A 16,500-nucleotide genomic window follows, 5' to 3' on the forward strand; every position below is an offset into this window, starting at 1 on the left:
CCAGAGAGACCGCAAAACCATGGTTAAATGTTATTCCAACACAGCTACCCCGGCTTGCTGGTGGTGCCCCAATCCGTGCAGGACAACAGTCTACAGAAGGTGGCCCGCTGCTACCGGCACAGCCGCCTGCCTGTGGTCTGCTGGAGACACTCCAAGACCAAGGCCGTGCTCCTGAGGTCGGGTGGCTTCCACGGCAAGGGAGTTGTGGGGCTCTTCAAATCCCAGAATCCCTCCACTGCAGGTAGGAGAGACACCGCCTTGCTGTCTCCGGCAGAGTGTGTTTAAACCACGATACAAGCCTCCTGCAGTAGTTTGTTTTTGCTGTGTTTTATGTGTTTTGGGTGGGTTTTGTGACTTTTCTAATTTGTAAAAATAAATGTAATGGCATTGTGCACTTCATTAAGAAACTGCCTGTAATGGAAGCTGGAAACTGCTTTGTTTTTCAGTGGAGGATTTAAAATGTGAATGTTTTATATGTAAGACTAAAATAACTAATTAAGTTATTAATGGACAACTAAAACATCATGAAACATCCCTAAAGAGGTCCACATATGGTCTATCCCCATGAAGTAAAACAAAGCACAAGCTTCAGGACTAAAACTTCACATTGAGCACCATGTAAAAAACAGCAGCAGCTCTTATTTTGTGTATGTGTGTGTGTGTGTGTGTGGTGCGCTTTGTCAGCTTTCACTTCAGACGGATGCAGTGTGGGGGAATGAGAAGCCTGGCGTAGATTAACCGTGCTGAATGATGGCTGTTAATGCTTTCTAGCTCCTGCTTCATCATCCGAATCCTCCAGCAGCCTCGAACAGGAGAAGTACCTTCAAGCCATACTGAATGCAATCCCCATCTACTTCAAAGTGAACGGCAATAACACTCTCACAAACCGCCCTCTCATAGCCTTGTCCCCAGGTACACTCGTGGTATTCGAATCCTGTCCTTTTTTGCCTTCATTCTTTTCTTTAATTTTCACGTTTTCTCACTTCCTTCAGGTGTCCTTCTGTTATATCTTCCCCTTACTTTGCTATTCTTTGTTGTCTTTTTTTATTTTCATTTTTGTTTGTATTGCTTCCTCCTTTCCAATAGTTGTTTGTTTTTTCTTTTTCTGTTCTACTGTTTGTTAGTTTTTTTCAGTTTTTATCAAGTTTGAAGGCATTCATTGCAATATTTCCCATTATAACAAGGAAAGGACATATAGAGTTCACCTATTGCTGTGTAAACTTCCCTTTGCTTCACTTACCATTTTTTTGGGAAGGGTTAACATTGATACCTGTGAATGAGACCTTTACTTCAGCAGGTTGTCTGCTACTTTGGTGCATAAAACAGTGCACATTGGCATTATCACTATGGCTTTGGGTAATATTTGTACTATGAAACGTGACTTGCGACCCAACCCTTAATCAAACGGTATAACATGTTTTCTAAAGACAACAAGCCATGCACACTTCAGTTCACTTAAGACTCAAATGCCTTTTTATATGAACTCGGCCTAATCCTGCTTAATCTTGTACAATGCAGACACCTTTCCTTCCCTGTCGTTTTCTACTTTGATTTGTTCTGTGAAAAGGTGCTGCTGTTCTCATGTATGGCACTTTGTTTTTGAATCCTGTGTAGGCAGTGAAAGGCGAACGTCCAGAATGCCAAAGGTGACGCCTGTGCATTTGGACGTGCACTTCTCCAACAGCTTTACAAGAGGAGGTGAGCACTCGAGATCCAGTTGAAAAGCTCCAGCGTCCGCAGTAGGGGCGTAACAGACAAGGTTTTAACCTCTGAGTGCATACAAAATATGTAAATGAAAAACGTTAAAAGTATATGCATGGGGGAATAAATAGTTACCAAACAAGACAGTGTGTTCCAGCTTAGATTGTTTTTGTTTTTGTATATCAGATTTACAATATGATCCCATGTCAACTTTCCTGTGACCTTAGTGCAGGTCAAAATAGTTGATTGACAGTGCTTAATAGACTCTAGCATTACTGGGTGAGATTTCTATTGCTGATAGGGTCTGTATACCAGAGATCAAAAGTTACAAAGGGTAAAAATACTGGGACCAATAAAGAACTCTAGACCTCTATCTATTTTCTTTTCCTTCGTGTCAACTACCCGAGCTGTGAGAAAAAACAGCCCTGTCCTGTCTTGTCCGCCCTCTCTCCAGTTTATCTGTCCTGTATGTTTTCGTCTTTGGCCCGAGCATGTTCTTGTGGTTTCAGTGTTGTTGTATTCAGTCTGAAAACAACCAGTCACCACGGGGTTAAACTAGTTCACCCACAGAAACCATGACCACATAAATATTTAAATTGTGCGTTCACTCGCAGCATGAAACACTGTGACTCAAACATGGAAGCATCTCGTGATTGTTGGCTAAATTACATTTTTCAGACAGATAATGTATATTAAAATGTCTGTGTTTTCTTTAGTTTTTTTTCAGTGTTCCCCAGCTCCCCACCCTGGGTGACAAAGCACATATCCCTAAATGTCAGTAAAACAAAATTACACAATTCAAATTACCAGAACATAAAGACTTAAAAAATTAAACACAGCTATAAGTTTTTTTGGGGGGTGGGGGTATCTAGATGTTATCACAACATTACATATAACCCTAAAAAAGCCACTGCCCTTACCTCATCCTCTCCCATTTGCCATCCTAATGTGAAGAAATGCATTTGGAGCAGTTTATCTGCTAAGGGGGTTCAGTAAGATATTCAGGGATCATTAGTAATGAAAACCTGACTACCCTGCAGCTGCACCAAAGATCATCACTCCTTACCACATAATGTGAAAAAATGAATTGCTGGATTGATCAACAGCCTAAGTGCTCCCAGGCTAAGTGTGTCGGTGATTAAGGATTGCCTGTTGCATTGTGGACCTCCAGGATGAGAGCTAGCCTTTAAATTATCATAACTACAAATCTTTTCAATGATGTGCACTTAGTACACTATTATTTACTTCACCAAGAAACCTTAAAATGTGATGTTATGGCAACAGACCCATATGACCTGAAGGTCTTGCTTATTTGGCAGATGCATTTCACTGCATCTCACGAAAGCATCCATCAGCCCGTGGCAGCTGTTATGAATAAGCCTCTTCGATTCAGATGTATTAATGAGGAATGGCAGGGAAGAAAATATTCATTACAAGTCATCAAATGAGTGTTATACTTTTGTCAAGTCATTTTGAAGGTGCTGCAGTAAATCTGATACTGACTCTGGATGTTTTCAGTGTGTTTCTCCATTGCTGCGTGGCAGTGCACTCTCTGATTATGTGCATCAGTGTAAATAGTCAAATCTACATCTCTGTAACACTTTCGCTGTAGTAGGAAGATATTTGGACGCACAAACATGACCTAAATAGATTAAATACATCTTGTCGCCCTCCTGCGCACATATGCTATGCCTTTTTGTTGTCTTTTGAAAATTGCTGCTAATGATTTTGCAGAAGTGTGTAATTACGTTTGTATCCGAGTCTCTCAAGTCTTCTTAACCCTTTCACTGTCAGAAATGGAAGCAGAGAATTCAAAACAGCTGCAGACTCTAGTTACTGGCACCCGAAAAAAAGGTGCAGGAAATTATATATATAAATTCCCATTTCAGAATACTGATCGTGTGTGGTTGTATTGGCTTTAACTGCCCAGATCAGCTGAGAGTCAAAGGGTTAAGTGCGTCTCTGTGTTTGTGATTTCAATGTGATGACTTGATATTTCTGTGCCTTCTCCTCCCTGCCCTGCTCTTGACCTGCCAGTGCTTGGCTACAGGGACAAACTGTTCACTCACTCAAACCAAAAACCTGCATCTAAGGGACGGATCCAGAATCAAGGTATTGCTTGACTGTCTTGTGGGGACACCATCTCCCTGCTGTGTCTTCACTCCAATCTCCCCTGTCTCATCCACAATATCAGCCACATTCCTGTTCACATTCTCTCCTGCCATCGCTGTCAGTTTTCGATTCCTAACTTCTAACAAGAGGCATATGTTTATTTAGTTATAATACCCCGTCTTGCAATGTTTGTGATTTAGTTACATAAGAAAACACTGTGGTTTTGGTGCATGGCCAGCTCATCTTTCTCAAATAAATATGCATCCAGATGATGGACACAGGACCATCTTTTCCTAATGTAAAGCAGATGGATCAATTTTCCATTTAGGTTGTCAAGAGATGTTTATTAGCCAGCCCACTCCCTTTTTTGGCAAAGTTGGCTATAAATGTATGCATAACATATTTGACTATATAGTTTCATTACAACTAACTTTGAAAGCACATTAGATCATTCTGAAATTAATTCTTGAATGATAACATTGTGATGTGAAGTGATTTATCATCGTTTCATTAACACTGGGAACGTGTTCCAGAGATGCGTTCGAGGGAGGTAAGAGTGCGGACTTGTAGGAACCATGTTAAAAAGTGTATTTATTTACACTCGACTCTTTATAATTGCATACCGGATAATTGCACTATGTTTTATTGCATAGCAAGCAGCTGGGCACGTTTTAAATGTTTATTGGAAACATGCTTCGGTTAAATGCATTTCGTTTTAATGCGTAATTGATGTGGTCCCATTCACAGTTTTACAATGGATTCTACACCTGATCATTGCATAGTGCTGTCCACTACAGTCAACTTCACACTTTATTGCTTTACCTGCAATCTAATATTTTCCTACTGACAAAAGGGCCTGCAGTTACTGATTTATAATTTTAGGCTCTTGTCGCAATAATAGCCACAGCCCACTGTGCACTGTATGGTGATGAATCTGATTTATACGCATGTACGTGTGCGCATAGACTATATTGTCTCTGAATTATATTTTAATCACTCGTTCCAGATGAAGTGCATGACCTCACGGCAGTCCCGAGCCTTTGCAGTTATCCAGAGTCGGCTGTATTGTACTTTTGCTACTGTCGCCTGAGTCCGTTATTTTTCTCTCCGTTGTCCTGAAGGTGTCTGGGCCAGCCTGCGTTCCAGCAGCCGCTTCAGTCACCAGCCCGCCATAGATGTTGGAGCCAGACTAGCGGGCAAAGACCTGCCCCCCTCCGTGGGCAGCGAGAGCCTGCAGAACCAACTGCTCCAGCAGCAGGCTGCCCTCTACATATTCGGGGAGAAGTCCCACCTGAGGGTAAGGAGAGCCGAGTGGATCAGTTGGGCCGGGGTCGGATGTGCCATATGTAGGGGGGACACGGGGGAAAGGGACAGACACTGTGGACAGCTGTGGAGGCCTACAAGGCCCGTTTCAGCCAGTTATCTGTGAGTACAAGTTAGTTTTGTGTGGTGTTCGGGCTGACAGGCTAAGTGGTTTCCTGCTGATTTTGGACCATGAAGCTGAGAAACCACAGAGCAAGAACATTTCAGTATGTAGTCATTTTCCCATTTACTTTGTTGCTCTTTAATATTATTAACTGACCTTTTAAATTATAGCCAATTCTCCATTTAATTTACAATGATCCTGCTCGCCTGCAAGTAATAAAAAAGTATATCTATACATGTCTGTGTGTGGGTATACACACGTGTGGTGGTGTTCAGATTATGAGCCTGAAACTGATATTATAATAAGAAGGAGGTTGTATTTGTATTTGGCAGGGAAGTGTTTAAAGCCTTGTGAAAGTGTTGTGGTTACTGGACCTATTTGGTGCCTTGGCTGGCTTGGTTCTGGTATGAAATGATAGTCTGTTCTGCTGACATTTTATAGCATTTTATTTTTTGTTATTGAAGTTATGTTGGTGTCTTTTTTTTAATTGCTGAAGAAAATAATCTACACGTGGACAGATGTGTTCTTCACAGCATTTATCGCAGTCATTGTCTGTTTACTGCAGTCCATTCTATAGTTATCTGAGCGTGCCAGATTAAATATGTATGAGTGATCATAAATTAGGGTAATTTTAAATCTTATTTTAATGCGCCAGAGATCTCTTAGGAATACGACTGTGACGCACCGATGGGTTCTCAGGGCGGTGATGGAAGTTATGTCACTCATGGTCAACCCTGTTCTTTCTGAAGGGCTTCAAGCTTGACATGGCTCTGAACTGTGAGCTGGTGCCTGTGGACTTTGCCGACACGCGGCAGGTGAAAGGTGCCTTCAAGAAGCTGCTGCGCGCCTGTGTGCCCAGCTCGGTGTCCTCCAACAGTGAGGACACGTTTCTCAGGGCCCTGGAGGAGTCGGAGTGGATCCTGCAGGTAAGAACTGCATAACAGCCTCCCGGGCTGCCACATCCCACCCGGCGTGCGCGGATGAAAGAGTTCGCAATCTTTCGTTTTGTTTCTAGTTTTTGTTTTTCCTCAGCTTCGTACTACAATAAAACATTAATGAATTCAACTGTGCATCAGGGGCCATGTGAGTAATTGGTCTGGCATACCTGTAATTCTTTCCACTCTTTAAGTGTGAGAATGTCACTTGATAATATCTCGCAGCTCTCTGCCCAGACAATCAAGGGGTCTCTAGCTGGCAATTTAGCCAATTCAATCTGAAACTGAGTGATTTTCTTTTGTTTTTGTTTTTTGTTGTTGCTGCTGCTGATAACCTGGCCTCTGCTGTCTCTCTCAGCTCCACAAGCTCCTGCAGCTGGCTCTGGTTCTGGTGGAGCTCCTGGACAGTGGCTCCTCAGTGATGCTGAGCCTAGAAGATGGTTGGGACATCACAACACAGGTACACGACTGAGAAAACCACCACGGCGTTCGCTCAGCTCACAGTGGTGCAGCACAGCTAAGCCTGGTTTTATTTTGAGGAGGGGAGATTGACTGTGGTTTCATTTTTATTGCATTTCTTTCAATTTGCCCAGTGTGCAAGTTTTATATCATTTTTATCCAAATCCAAATTATGGCACATTTTTTTCATATTAGTATTTTTACATGACATCACATTTTCCATAAAAAGGCTGTAAAACGGAGAGAAAGTGTGCATGGAAACAGGACAGTAACCTTGTGTCATTTTAGAGTGTTTATTCGGCTTGTGAAGCTGTCAGTCTGTGATGTCGAAATTGAAAAGATTGCCTCGAGCCAGAAAAGTAACAGTACCGTATATTCATGTGGTGTTGCATTGATTGACTTGATAAACCTGATTTTTGGCAAATTTAAGCAGCTGCGTTTGCTTTCCAATGCAATAAATAATAATTACAATGGAGACACAGTTATGTGCTGAAGTTGCTTGCGTTGCGTTTTTGCTTGTTATTTTACATTCTTCATTTTGCCGTACCCTTGTATACAGAATAATGGATGGCTGACTCTCTATAGCAAGGCTGTGTTTCATCAAGAGAAGTGAAGCCAGGAAAAGACTTTGCAGCTCAAGACCTGCCTTCACTTGTCCAGATGGGACACCACCTTGTTTAGGGAATGTCTGTTTTTAGCAGAAAAATTAATAAACAAAGCTGCAGTTTAAACTGTTGAGCTATTTAAACTTTTTAAAATATTAGAATTGTTACAGTTGTAAATGGAGTTTAAACTCAATCTTCTGTTGTACCTGTTGTAACATTTGAAGGCTCCATAAAAAGTGATTTTTCGCTGTCTATGGTAGAGGTGCTTCAAACACAACTCACTAGCTCACACCACTCTGAATGGAAAGTCTGATTAGTCTCCATCCTACTGGAGTAAGGGAGAGCGAATTTACAAAAATATTATTTTACATTTTGGTCAGTTAAAAGCATTGTGCCACCTGCTGGTTAAATTTAGAAAATAAATTTAGCACAGAGAACATGGTTTCTGAAATGGGCTTTCCCCCCCCCAATATGCCAAGCTGTTAACTTAAATGCTTTTTGCAAACTTGGATCACCTACATGTGTCTCATTTGAAGTAGCCAATGAAACAGCTTGTCCATTATAGACATCTGAAGGAGAACACCTCCTCGTGTGGAAGCCCTATCAATTTTATTCCACAGCCCAGGACAGGAGAAAGCTAAAGCTCAGAAAAGACTTTCTCATCATGCCTCATTTGATGCCAAAGCCAGTACATTAATAACCTTTACTTATGAATGTTGTATTTATTTATTTATTTTAAACCAGGTTGTTTCCCTAGTCCAGCTGCTCAGTGACCCCTTCTACAGGACTCTGGAAGGCTTCCAGGTCCTTCTGGAAAAGGAATGGCTGTCCTTTGGTCATAAGTTCAGCCAGCGCAGTAACCTGACTCCCAGCAGCCAGGGCAGCGGATTCACCCCCATCTTTCTGCAGTTCCTGGACTGTGTGCATCAGGCAAGCATGAGGAACCTCACATCTTCAGCTCTCGCATTGCTCATCGACGCACTGTGCTTATAAAATGTGGTCATTGCATATTTGAATGCTTATGGATATTTTTTTTGGGGGGTGGAGCAAACATTGTTATTTACTAAATACTAAGACTTTCTCAAAACCACCTCAATATGTTTCCTTCACCGCAGAGCAGTTTTCCGATGTCGTTGGAATCAGAATTTCACCTGCCTAGAAAACCACCCTTGGGTGCAAAGACGTTTCTCAAGGGTAGAATATGTTGTAAGCGTTCATGAGTCTCACTCGTTGCTTGCAGATGTATTTTCTCTCATTTCCTACTGAAGTTTATTTGACAGTTGTCAGCATACCAGAATGATCCAAGTGGACACTCTCCTGTTAAGTAATGCAATGGACTAAAATCAGACTATTAAAAGGTGACTAAATGAGAGACGATTTCTGGTTGGGAGGAGTCCCTATGGGAACAGATGAAGCTCAAGTAACAGGAACCGTGTCTGCGATTAAGTGCTAACTTTAGAGAAATGCAATGGTGTCTCCAGAGTCTTCTAACACTAATTCAGTACACTTACATCAACACATAGTTTCTGTATTTGCCTTTTGAAATGTACATTTTAAGTGCCAACAAGCCCCAGACCTTAAGTGTGATAAACAAAGCGAACGAATTGGAGAGCCCTAAAATAGAAGTGCCTCATCTCGAAAATAGTTGCTGTTTTTGCCAATATATCCAGGTGGCTCGAATGAGAAAATAAGAAAAATCCAAGGCATAGCTACATCAACTGTTGGATGACATTTGTGCCTTTTGCTCCTCGAGATTTTTATTGAGAAGATGATGTCACAGAAGCCTGAACTCTAGGCTTCTTTTAGTGTTAATTATTTATTTTTAAACTGCAAATGTTCTGCGTGCATGTACAAGAAAGTAATCTGGATATAAACAAACTAAAATGTATAAGGGATTTCCCTTGTTAAACAACAATTGTATACTTGTTACACTACACGAATCGTATCATCATATATAAAACCTCCTTGCCTGATCTGAGCAGCTGTAATCTGAATGCTGTTTGTATATAAAAAATAAAAAAAAGGATTTATAGCAAATATAATGCTGCTCTGTTTTAGTGCTAGTGTTTCTGACTATGGAGGTTGCGTTTGCTGGCAGAATCTGCACAACCCTGGTTATAATCTTATTTCTCTTCCTAGGTACACAACCAGTATCCCATGGAGTTTGAATTCAACCAACACTACCTGAAGTTCTTGGCTTACCACAGCATCTCAAACCGGTTTAAAAATTTCCTCCTGGATTCTGACTACGAGCGTCTTGAGCACGGTCAGTCCTTACCTGTCCTCCTTGCGTATTCAATCCCTACTTGAAGAAATGTGTTCCTGTTATGACTTCACTGTTTAATGAATGAGAAAGGGACTTTGCAGGTATTTGAACAGCAGACTTCATGGTGTTAAAAAACTAAAACCACTCTGGCTTAAAATAGACATTTTTAATTTGTCCCGGATCCTGTGTGGCGTCTTATTCTGTCAAACAGCATTTTCTTTGTTTTTTCCCCATCAAAAGGGACATTGTTCGAGGATAAAGGAGACAAGCAGGCCAAGAAAGGGATCTGTATTTGGGAGTGCATTAACAGGATGCACAAGAGGAGTCCTGTGTTCTTCAACTATCTTTATGGACCTTCAGAAACGGAGGTATGAAAACAGGGGACCTTCTGTGCCAAACTTGGCTGCAAGTTCAATAGCGCTAGCATCTCTCATACACTGTGATCTCAATCAAGCAACACATTCTTGTGTTGTCTTTACAAGTTTCCCCTCCAAGCTGCAGAAACCAGTTAAATCCTGTCCATTCAATGAAAGTCCTTAAAGCCTCTAAGATGGCTAAAATGGCTATTACTAAAGAGCCATTATCACATGTGAGAATAAGACCAGTGCCTTCTTACAAATGAATGCATTGTATTTCCCCGTTACCTGCAGGTTTTTGGTACAGACACTTTTATATTGTGACATTCCTAAATACAAGTAATTATTTTGCTTAACTACCTTTGTCCCAGTTTTGTGACCGCCTGCCTCTTGTCTCACCAGAACTACTTTATTCTTACAGGGCTTTTAACCTTTATCCTTTAAGTTTTTGTTTTTCACTTGCAGTGCTGGAAAATATGGTTTGTTAAGACTGATTTGGTAACAGTTGCTGTGTGAAACAGACATGTTTACCTCTCTTTGGCTGCTCATGATGCACCCATCAAAACCCCCAAAATGTCAAAAATAAAATGGCAAAACAAAACAAAAATGATGGGGGAGATCCTCACCAGGATAGCAGCCAACTGAACCGTGAATCATCTCAGAGCTGGCTCTTGGAACCCCTCAGAGCATTTGACCCATACTCTGGTCATAAATCAGCAGCTAATGTTGGATAAACATTTAAGGTTTTTGTTTGGTTCCGGTTGTGCTTAATGCCTTTTCTGAGAAGAGCATTAAGTTCAACGGGCTCAGGACGCTGAATTTCTCATCTGTATCCTCAGTGATGCCCAACACATACTGTTATTGTTACATAGGGAGCCTCAGAATACCTCAGAGAATTTGTACAACAGTGGGAAGGAATGAGGTCTAGACAAAGCACTTTGTATTTTGTACATTTTAATCAAATGTAAACAAGGTATTGCTTGGCAAGATGATTTGTGACCTGTTAATAAAATGTGCTGCATGTGCGGGGGGGGATGCCAACCTGATATTGCTAAGATGGGTTTATCTTTTTTCTGTCCTCAGCAAGTACTAAAGCCCTGTATCAACATCTCAAACCTGACTAAGTGGGATTACTACACTGCAGAGACTCTGTCGACTGGCCCTTCGTATGACTGGAAAATGATCACAGTCCGGACGGCTTCGGCCGAGGAGGCAGACGCTGCCGTTTCCTCCACCAAGAGGAAGATTGTGTGGCCCTGTTACAGCAGCGTCAGCAGGGCACAGCCCGATGCTATTACTAAGCTGCTAGCAGTAAGTTTGAAAAGACTGAACACCAAGAACACCAGATGTTCAGATAATAAGGAATTGATGTGAAAATGTGCTCTTGTAATTAGTGCATCATACTTCCTCTGCGTAGCTAAAAACAAGGTGTTCCAGAGCACAATTTATGATTAAGAATACAGTTTAATTGACAAAAATGTTGTTAATTATTATTATTTTTATTCAAGCTTAATGACAAAACTGTCAGGTATCAGTATGAGTCTGATGTTGTCCAAATGAAAGAAAACATGACTGAAGTTTGGTTTGCCATGGAAGTCTTCATTCTGTAGTGCATTGAAACAACACAGACGCAGCAGAATCCCCTATGAGAGGCTGAATGGAGACTTCTGTATGACTAGACCAGAGAGAATAACGAGGGCTCAGGTGTACAGGCAGTCATGCTCTGATCTGTCCTGAATTTAATTTTATTGTTTATTGCGCCAAATGAAAACTCTTCACACCCGGTTGAAATTTATTGCAGGATATCGAAAGGTTGGAGAGTGAACTGAGTCAACCTCCGGAGAAGTGGCAGCTGACGCTGGAGAAAGTAAAAGTCAGCATCAAAGAAGATTTAAAGCTGGAGAACAGCGTAAGTGCGGGGCTGTAAAAAAACTTACCTTTTCCTCTAATTATTTAAACAAAAAAGTTTCAAAATGTTAGCGAGTCTCACTGATGTTTTTATATGATGTGTTGAACCAAATGCCCCATTGTTTTTACTACCAATGCTCTTTTTTCATTATTGTATCTTCAGTATTAGCTGAAGTAAAAGAAAATGTGTATATGCAGGGCCTTGGGTGGTTTATAATTAACTGGATCCGTTGACATCTTGTTTGTGGACCGGATGCCCTATTCTTACTGACTCACTGTTTGCGTTCCAGCTCCACAAGCAGTCGCCCGCCATCTCTGGCCTGATCCCCACCAGCCTACAGACCTATCAGCGGCGCTCCATGCTGCACCTGCCCGACAGCGGCCTGGGCGATGACAGCAGCCCTACTGCCTCCAATGGGGTCAACAGGAGAGCGGCCACACTCTACAACCAGTTCACCTCGAAGAACGAAGAGAACCGGTAGAGCACGGGCGTCCAGCATGTGGCCTCCCTGAGATGATTTTATTTTATAAAAATTACCTATTTAGCTCGCACACATGAACTAATAGGACAGTAGGGCCACCACTACCACTGTGTAACTAAGATTGTGTAACGTTGTGTATCTCATGGTAGCAAGCTATACTTCACCATTGTTTTCAATTATAAAATGAATGCAGCACGCATACATATGGATTTCTGATCGTGTGGCCCACTACTGAAAATACTTGGACACCTAGGGAACAAAACATGGCTGCTGCGTCTCCTCCGGCTTGCAGCTCATTCTGAGAGACACAAACACGAGAGTAGCTTCAGGGTTCTTTTTAGATTTATTTATTGATTGGTTGGTGGGTTGGTTTATTGTTTTTTTTTTTTATTTGTTGTAGGTCATTTGAAGGGATCCTATTTAAAAGGGGTGCTTTGCTCAAAGGATGGAAACCTCGATGGTTTGTTCTGGACATTACAAAGCACCAAGTAAGGACAATTGCAGATTTTTTTAGTTTTGTTTTGTTTTCTGTAAAATGTATAGCACAAAACTCAAATACCAAGAACATAAGCAGTGCATCTAGACTGATGCTGGTGTTCGATCCAGGTATATCATTAAATACTATTTAATACTTGTTTTACTCTTTCTTTCACCCCACCCTCATTTCAGTGTCTGAAATGTGTAAGGCCTGCCATGGTGCTATGGTGCCATGGTGGACGGTGCCGTGTGTGTCCTGGCTGACCATGTGTTTTGTCCTCAGCTGCGGTATTATGACACGGGAGAGGACACCAACTGCAGAGGACACATTGACCTGGCTGAGGTGGAGTCGGTCATCCTCGCCGCCCCTACATTAGGAGCTCCAAAGCACATCAGCGAAAAAGCCTTTTTTGATGTAAGTAATTTACACTGCCTTTCTCACCGTGACATGCGGTAATCAACACCAAAACAGTCCTTTCTGAAGAAGACGGAAAAAGTCTGACTTTGAACAGCTTTACAATTACTTTTCATCAATAATGTACTGGTTTCCTGGGTGTGGAGGGCTTCACATGATTTGTCAAAAATGTTACAAATCATTATTTTTTATATATATATCAGCCATAACATTATGACCACTGACAGGTGAAGTTAATAACACTGATAATCTCATTATCATGGCACCTGTCAGTGGGTGGGATATATTAGCCAGCAAGTGAACATTTTGTCCTCAAAGTTGATGTGTTAGAAGCTGGAAAAATGGGCAAGCTTGAGGATCTGAGCGACTTTGACAAGGGCCAAATTGTGCTGGCTAGACGACTGGGTCAGAGCATCTCCAAAACTGCAGCTCTTGTGGGGTGTTCCCGGTCTGCAGTGGTCAGTACCTATCAAAAGTGGTCCAAGGAAGGAAAGGCGGTGAACCGGCGACAGGGTCATGGGCGGCCAAGGCTCATTGATGCACGTGGGGAGCGAAGGCTGGCCCGTGTGGTCCGATCCAACAGACGAGCTACTGTAGCTCAAATTGCTGAAAAAGTGAATGCTGGTTCTGATAGAAAGGTGTCAGAACACACAGTGTATCGCAGTTTGTTGCGTATGGGGCTGCGTAGCCGCAGACCAGTCAGGGTGCCCATGCTGACCCCTGTCCACTGCCGAAAGCGCCTACAATGGGCACGTGAGCATCAGAACTGGACCATGGAGCAATGGAAGGAGGTGGCCTGGTCTGATGAATCACCAGTTCAAGGTGTTGACTTGGCCTCCAAATTCCCCAGATCTCAATCCAATCGAGCATCTGTGGGATGTGCTGGACAAACAAGTCCGATCCATGGAGGCCCCACCTCGCAACTTACAGGACTTAAAGGATCTGCTGCTAACGTCTTGGTGCCAGATACCACAGCACACCTTCAGAGGTCTAGTGGAGTCCATGCCTCGACGGGTCAGGGCTGTTTTGGTGGCAAAAGGGGGACCTACACAATATTAGGCAGGTGGTCATAATGTTATGGCTGATCGGTGTGTATATATACACATCGTCATCAGCCTTTATGGATCAACTGCTCCCCAAGATAATGTGACTTATTTTATCCATTCACAGCATCTGTTTACCAGGTCACAGCATCTTTATTTCATCTGCACATTTTGTACTTCTTTTTTCATTTCTTGGGATCCGTTCTGTAGCTTATTTTGTCCACCACTGGTCTGTTCTTCTTTCAGTGTGAAACCCCCATGATATATATATATATATACACACACACACACACACACACATTGTGCTTATTAGCAACCATAGTTTCAGCTGTACAGTTGTTAACCTGTATTCCTCTGTCATTTCAGCTGAAAACGACCAAGCGCATGTACAATTTCTGTGCACAAGATGCACAAAGTGCTCAGCAGTGGATGGACAAGATCCAGAGCTGCATCTCTGATGCATAATCACGCTTGCCAGTGTGACCTCAGGCTGTTATATCTTCAGGAGGAAGAAGGAAGGACGGGGCTGGACAGGAGAAACTAAGATCTCCTCTTAAACACAGCAGGCATTTTATATGATACGCATATGGACTAATATTCAAGAGGATTGCACTAACTACAAACACTAGTTTATCAATTTGTTTTAAATGAAAAACCCGGGGATTGCACTGGCCGCTAAACACTGTGGATTCAATGCAGAAAGTGGAAACAAAATTATGAGACCATATTAGACAATATTAGATATTCAATTTCAATATATTCAATATTCAATGTTTTAGTAAAAGGATTTTTTTAAATATATATATATATATTGCTGCTTACAGACCCTAAATATAAAACCAACTAAAACAGTAAATGCTGGCAAAAATGCACTAAATAACAAAGCAAACAATTGCACTTAAGCCTGTGATATGCATTCCATGGTGCACTATAGACTTAATAACTGAAACACCAGCGAGTCAATGGCATTACCTTATAAATATGTACATATTCAACCTTTTCCATAGCATTTTTGTTATTTAAATCATAAATGAATATCTTTTTGCACACTAAAGTTCAGAATGTTTCCAGCTATTTTCTATTGTAGTAACCAGTTTTGTTAAGAGGCCAATGTCTTTGTGAATGTCTATAGTCTAGGTTAACATTTTATTTTTTTCTTTGTGTAAATTAAAATCAGATCTTAAATATGTAACTTGTCTTGTGTATGTTAAGCATGGTCATGAATTTAATAATAGATTTACATATGTAAATATCTCTTTTTGGTAGCATTTTATACTTTTTATATTTGAATGGAACAGGTCTTTTTTTTTTTATCTAACCTTAACCAAAATGATTCAGATTTACAGATTTAGTATGTTTTAATCTTTTTTTATGTCCCTGACATTTTTAGTAACCAATATTCCATTTCTGTGCTAATTCCCTCTATGAGCCATTATGTATTGTATGAAGGGAAAAGGAAACAAAATCCCAGATTATTCACTACTGCTCATTTTCTTATTTTCTGTTGCTGGCAAATTAGCTCATTCCATATAAGTATGATATGTTCATTTTTTTTAAAACAGTTCTGCTTTTTTTGTTTGTGAAGTTGAAACGTTTGGGACTTGACAATTGTAACAGAGAAGGAATGTGTTGCTGTGTTGATGTACCTTGTTTTGTGACAACACTAACTTTTTTGAAATAAATAGACCATACTTGAACATGCCACTACTGTCCCTGTGATGTCTCTCTATCTAGTGCCAATACCCAAACTGACTCAAAACTTTGATCTGCCCGCCCATCACAAATCCTATTCCTAATGTCCACCGGCCTTTCCACTAAATAATGAAGCTTCTGGTAAACTTCAAGGAAGATGTCTGTGAATTAATACGATTTTTGCAGTGCTTTGTTTCTGTTGTTTGTAGTTCACCCTTTTACGTTCGTCTGTTTGATCCGTGTGGGTGTAACAGCGTGTCAGTAATAAACATTTTCACTTGTATGCATGAGAGCATGTTGGGAGTCTGATCACACCATGGTCAAGTGTTTTCTCACCTCTGTCCACAGTTCCCTGAAGAAACACCGGCGCCTCGTTCCTTTGCTTGCCGTCTTTTTCTGAAGCCGATGCTCTCGTCAATACAGGTGTGCCGTTACCGAAATGATGGTCTCAGGACTGACAGACATTTCAACACCATGCACTAAACTCTCAGCAGCCGCAGCATTTGCCATACATTCTGGTTTTGGTGTTTTCATCACTGAGGCTTGTATTTGGGATTTGATGTGTTTTGTTTTAGATTTGATGCAGATTGTATCAGGTAATCTACAGCCTCCCGCTGCCCCTC

The 16,500-nt window shown here is 41.4% G+C and overlaps 1 protein-coding gene across 2 annotated transcripts in view; it reads left to right on the forward strand.

Annotated features, from left to right (window-relative positions):
- sbf2 (SET binding factor 2) overlaps positions 1 to 15,887 on the forward strand; it is a 132,914-nt gene extending 117,027 nt beyond the window's left edge. Inside the window, exons 27-42 of one of the 2 annotated variants that reach the window (XM_066700843.1) lie at positions 45 to 241; positions 772 to 912; positions 1,615 to 1,698; positions 3,739 to 3,813; positions 4,935 to 5,110; positions 5,989 to 6,165; positions 6,533 to 6,634; positions 7,983 to 8,168; positions 9,378 to 9,504; positions 9,745 to 9,872; positions 10,944 to 11,171; positions 11,662 to 11,769; positions 12,059 to 12,246; positions 12,651 to 12,738; positions 13,011 to 13,142; positions 14,552 to 15,887. In XM_066700843.1, the coding sequence (XP_066556940.1) occupies positions 45 to 241; positions 772 to 912; positions 1,615 to 1,698; positions 3,739 to 3,813; positions 4,935 to 5,110; positions 5,989 to 6,165; positions 6,533 to 6,634; positions 7,983 to 8,168; positions 9,378 to 9,504; positions 9,745 to 9,872; positions 10,944 to 11,171; positions 11,662 to 11,769; positions 12,059 to 12,246; positions 12,651 to 12,738; positions 13,011 to 13,142; positions 14,552 to 14,650 (2,236 nt within the window). In that variant the 3' untranslated portion in view covers positions 14,651 to 15,887. The remainder of the gene's footprint in view (positions 1 to 44; positions 242 to 771; positions 913 to 1,614; positions 1,699 to 3,738; positions 3,814 to 4,934; positions 5,111 to 5,988; positions 6,166 to 6,532; positions 6,635 to 7,982; positions 8,169 to 9,377; positions 9,505 to 9,744; positions 9,873 to 10,943; positions 11,172 to 11,661; positions 11,770 to 12,058; positions 12,247 to 12,650; positions 12,739 to 13,010; positions 13,143 to 14,551) is intronic. The other variant, XM_066700844.1, reaches the window with a different exon arrangement.
- The last annotated feature ends 613 nt before the right edge of the window (positions 15,888 to 16,500 follow it).

Source organism: Amia ocellicauda, chromosome 4 (assembly GCF_036373705.1).
Source record: "Amia ocellicauda isolate fAmiCal2 chromosome 4, fAmiCal2.hap1, whole genome shotgun sequence".
In the NCBI taxonomy this organism is placed as follows: Eukaryota; Metazoa; Chordata; class Actinopteri; order Amiiformes; family Amiidae; genus Amia; species Amia ocellicauda.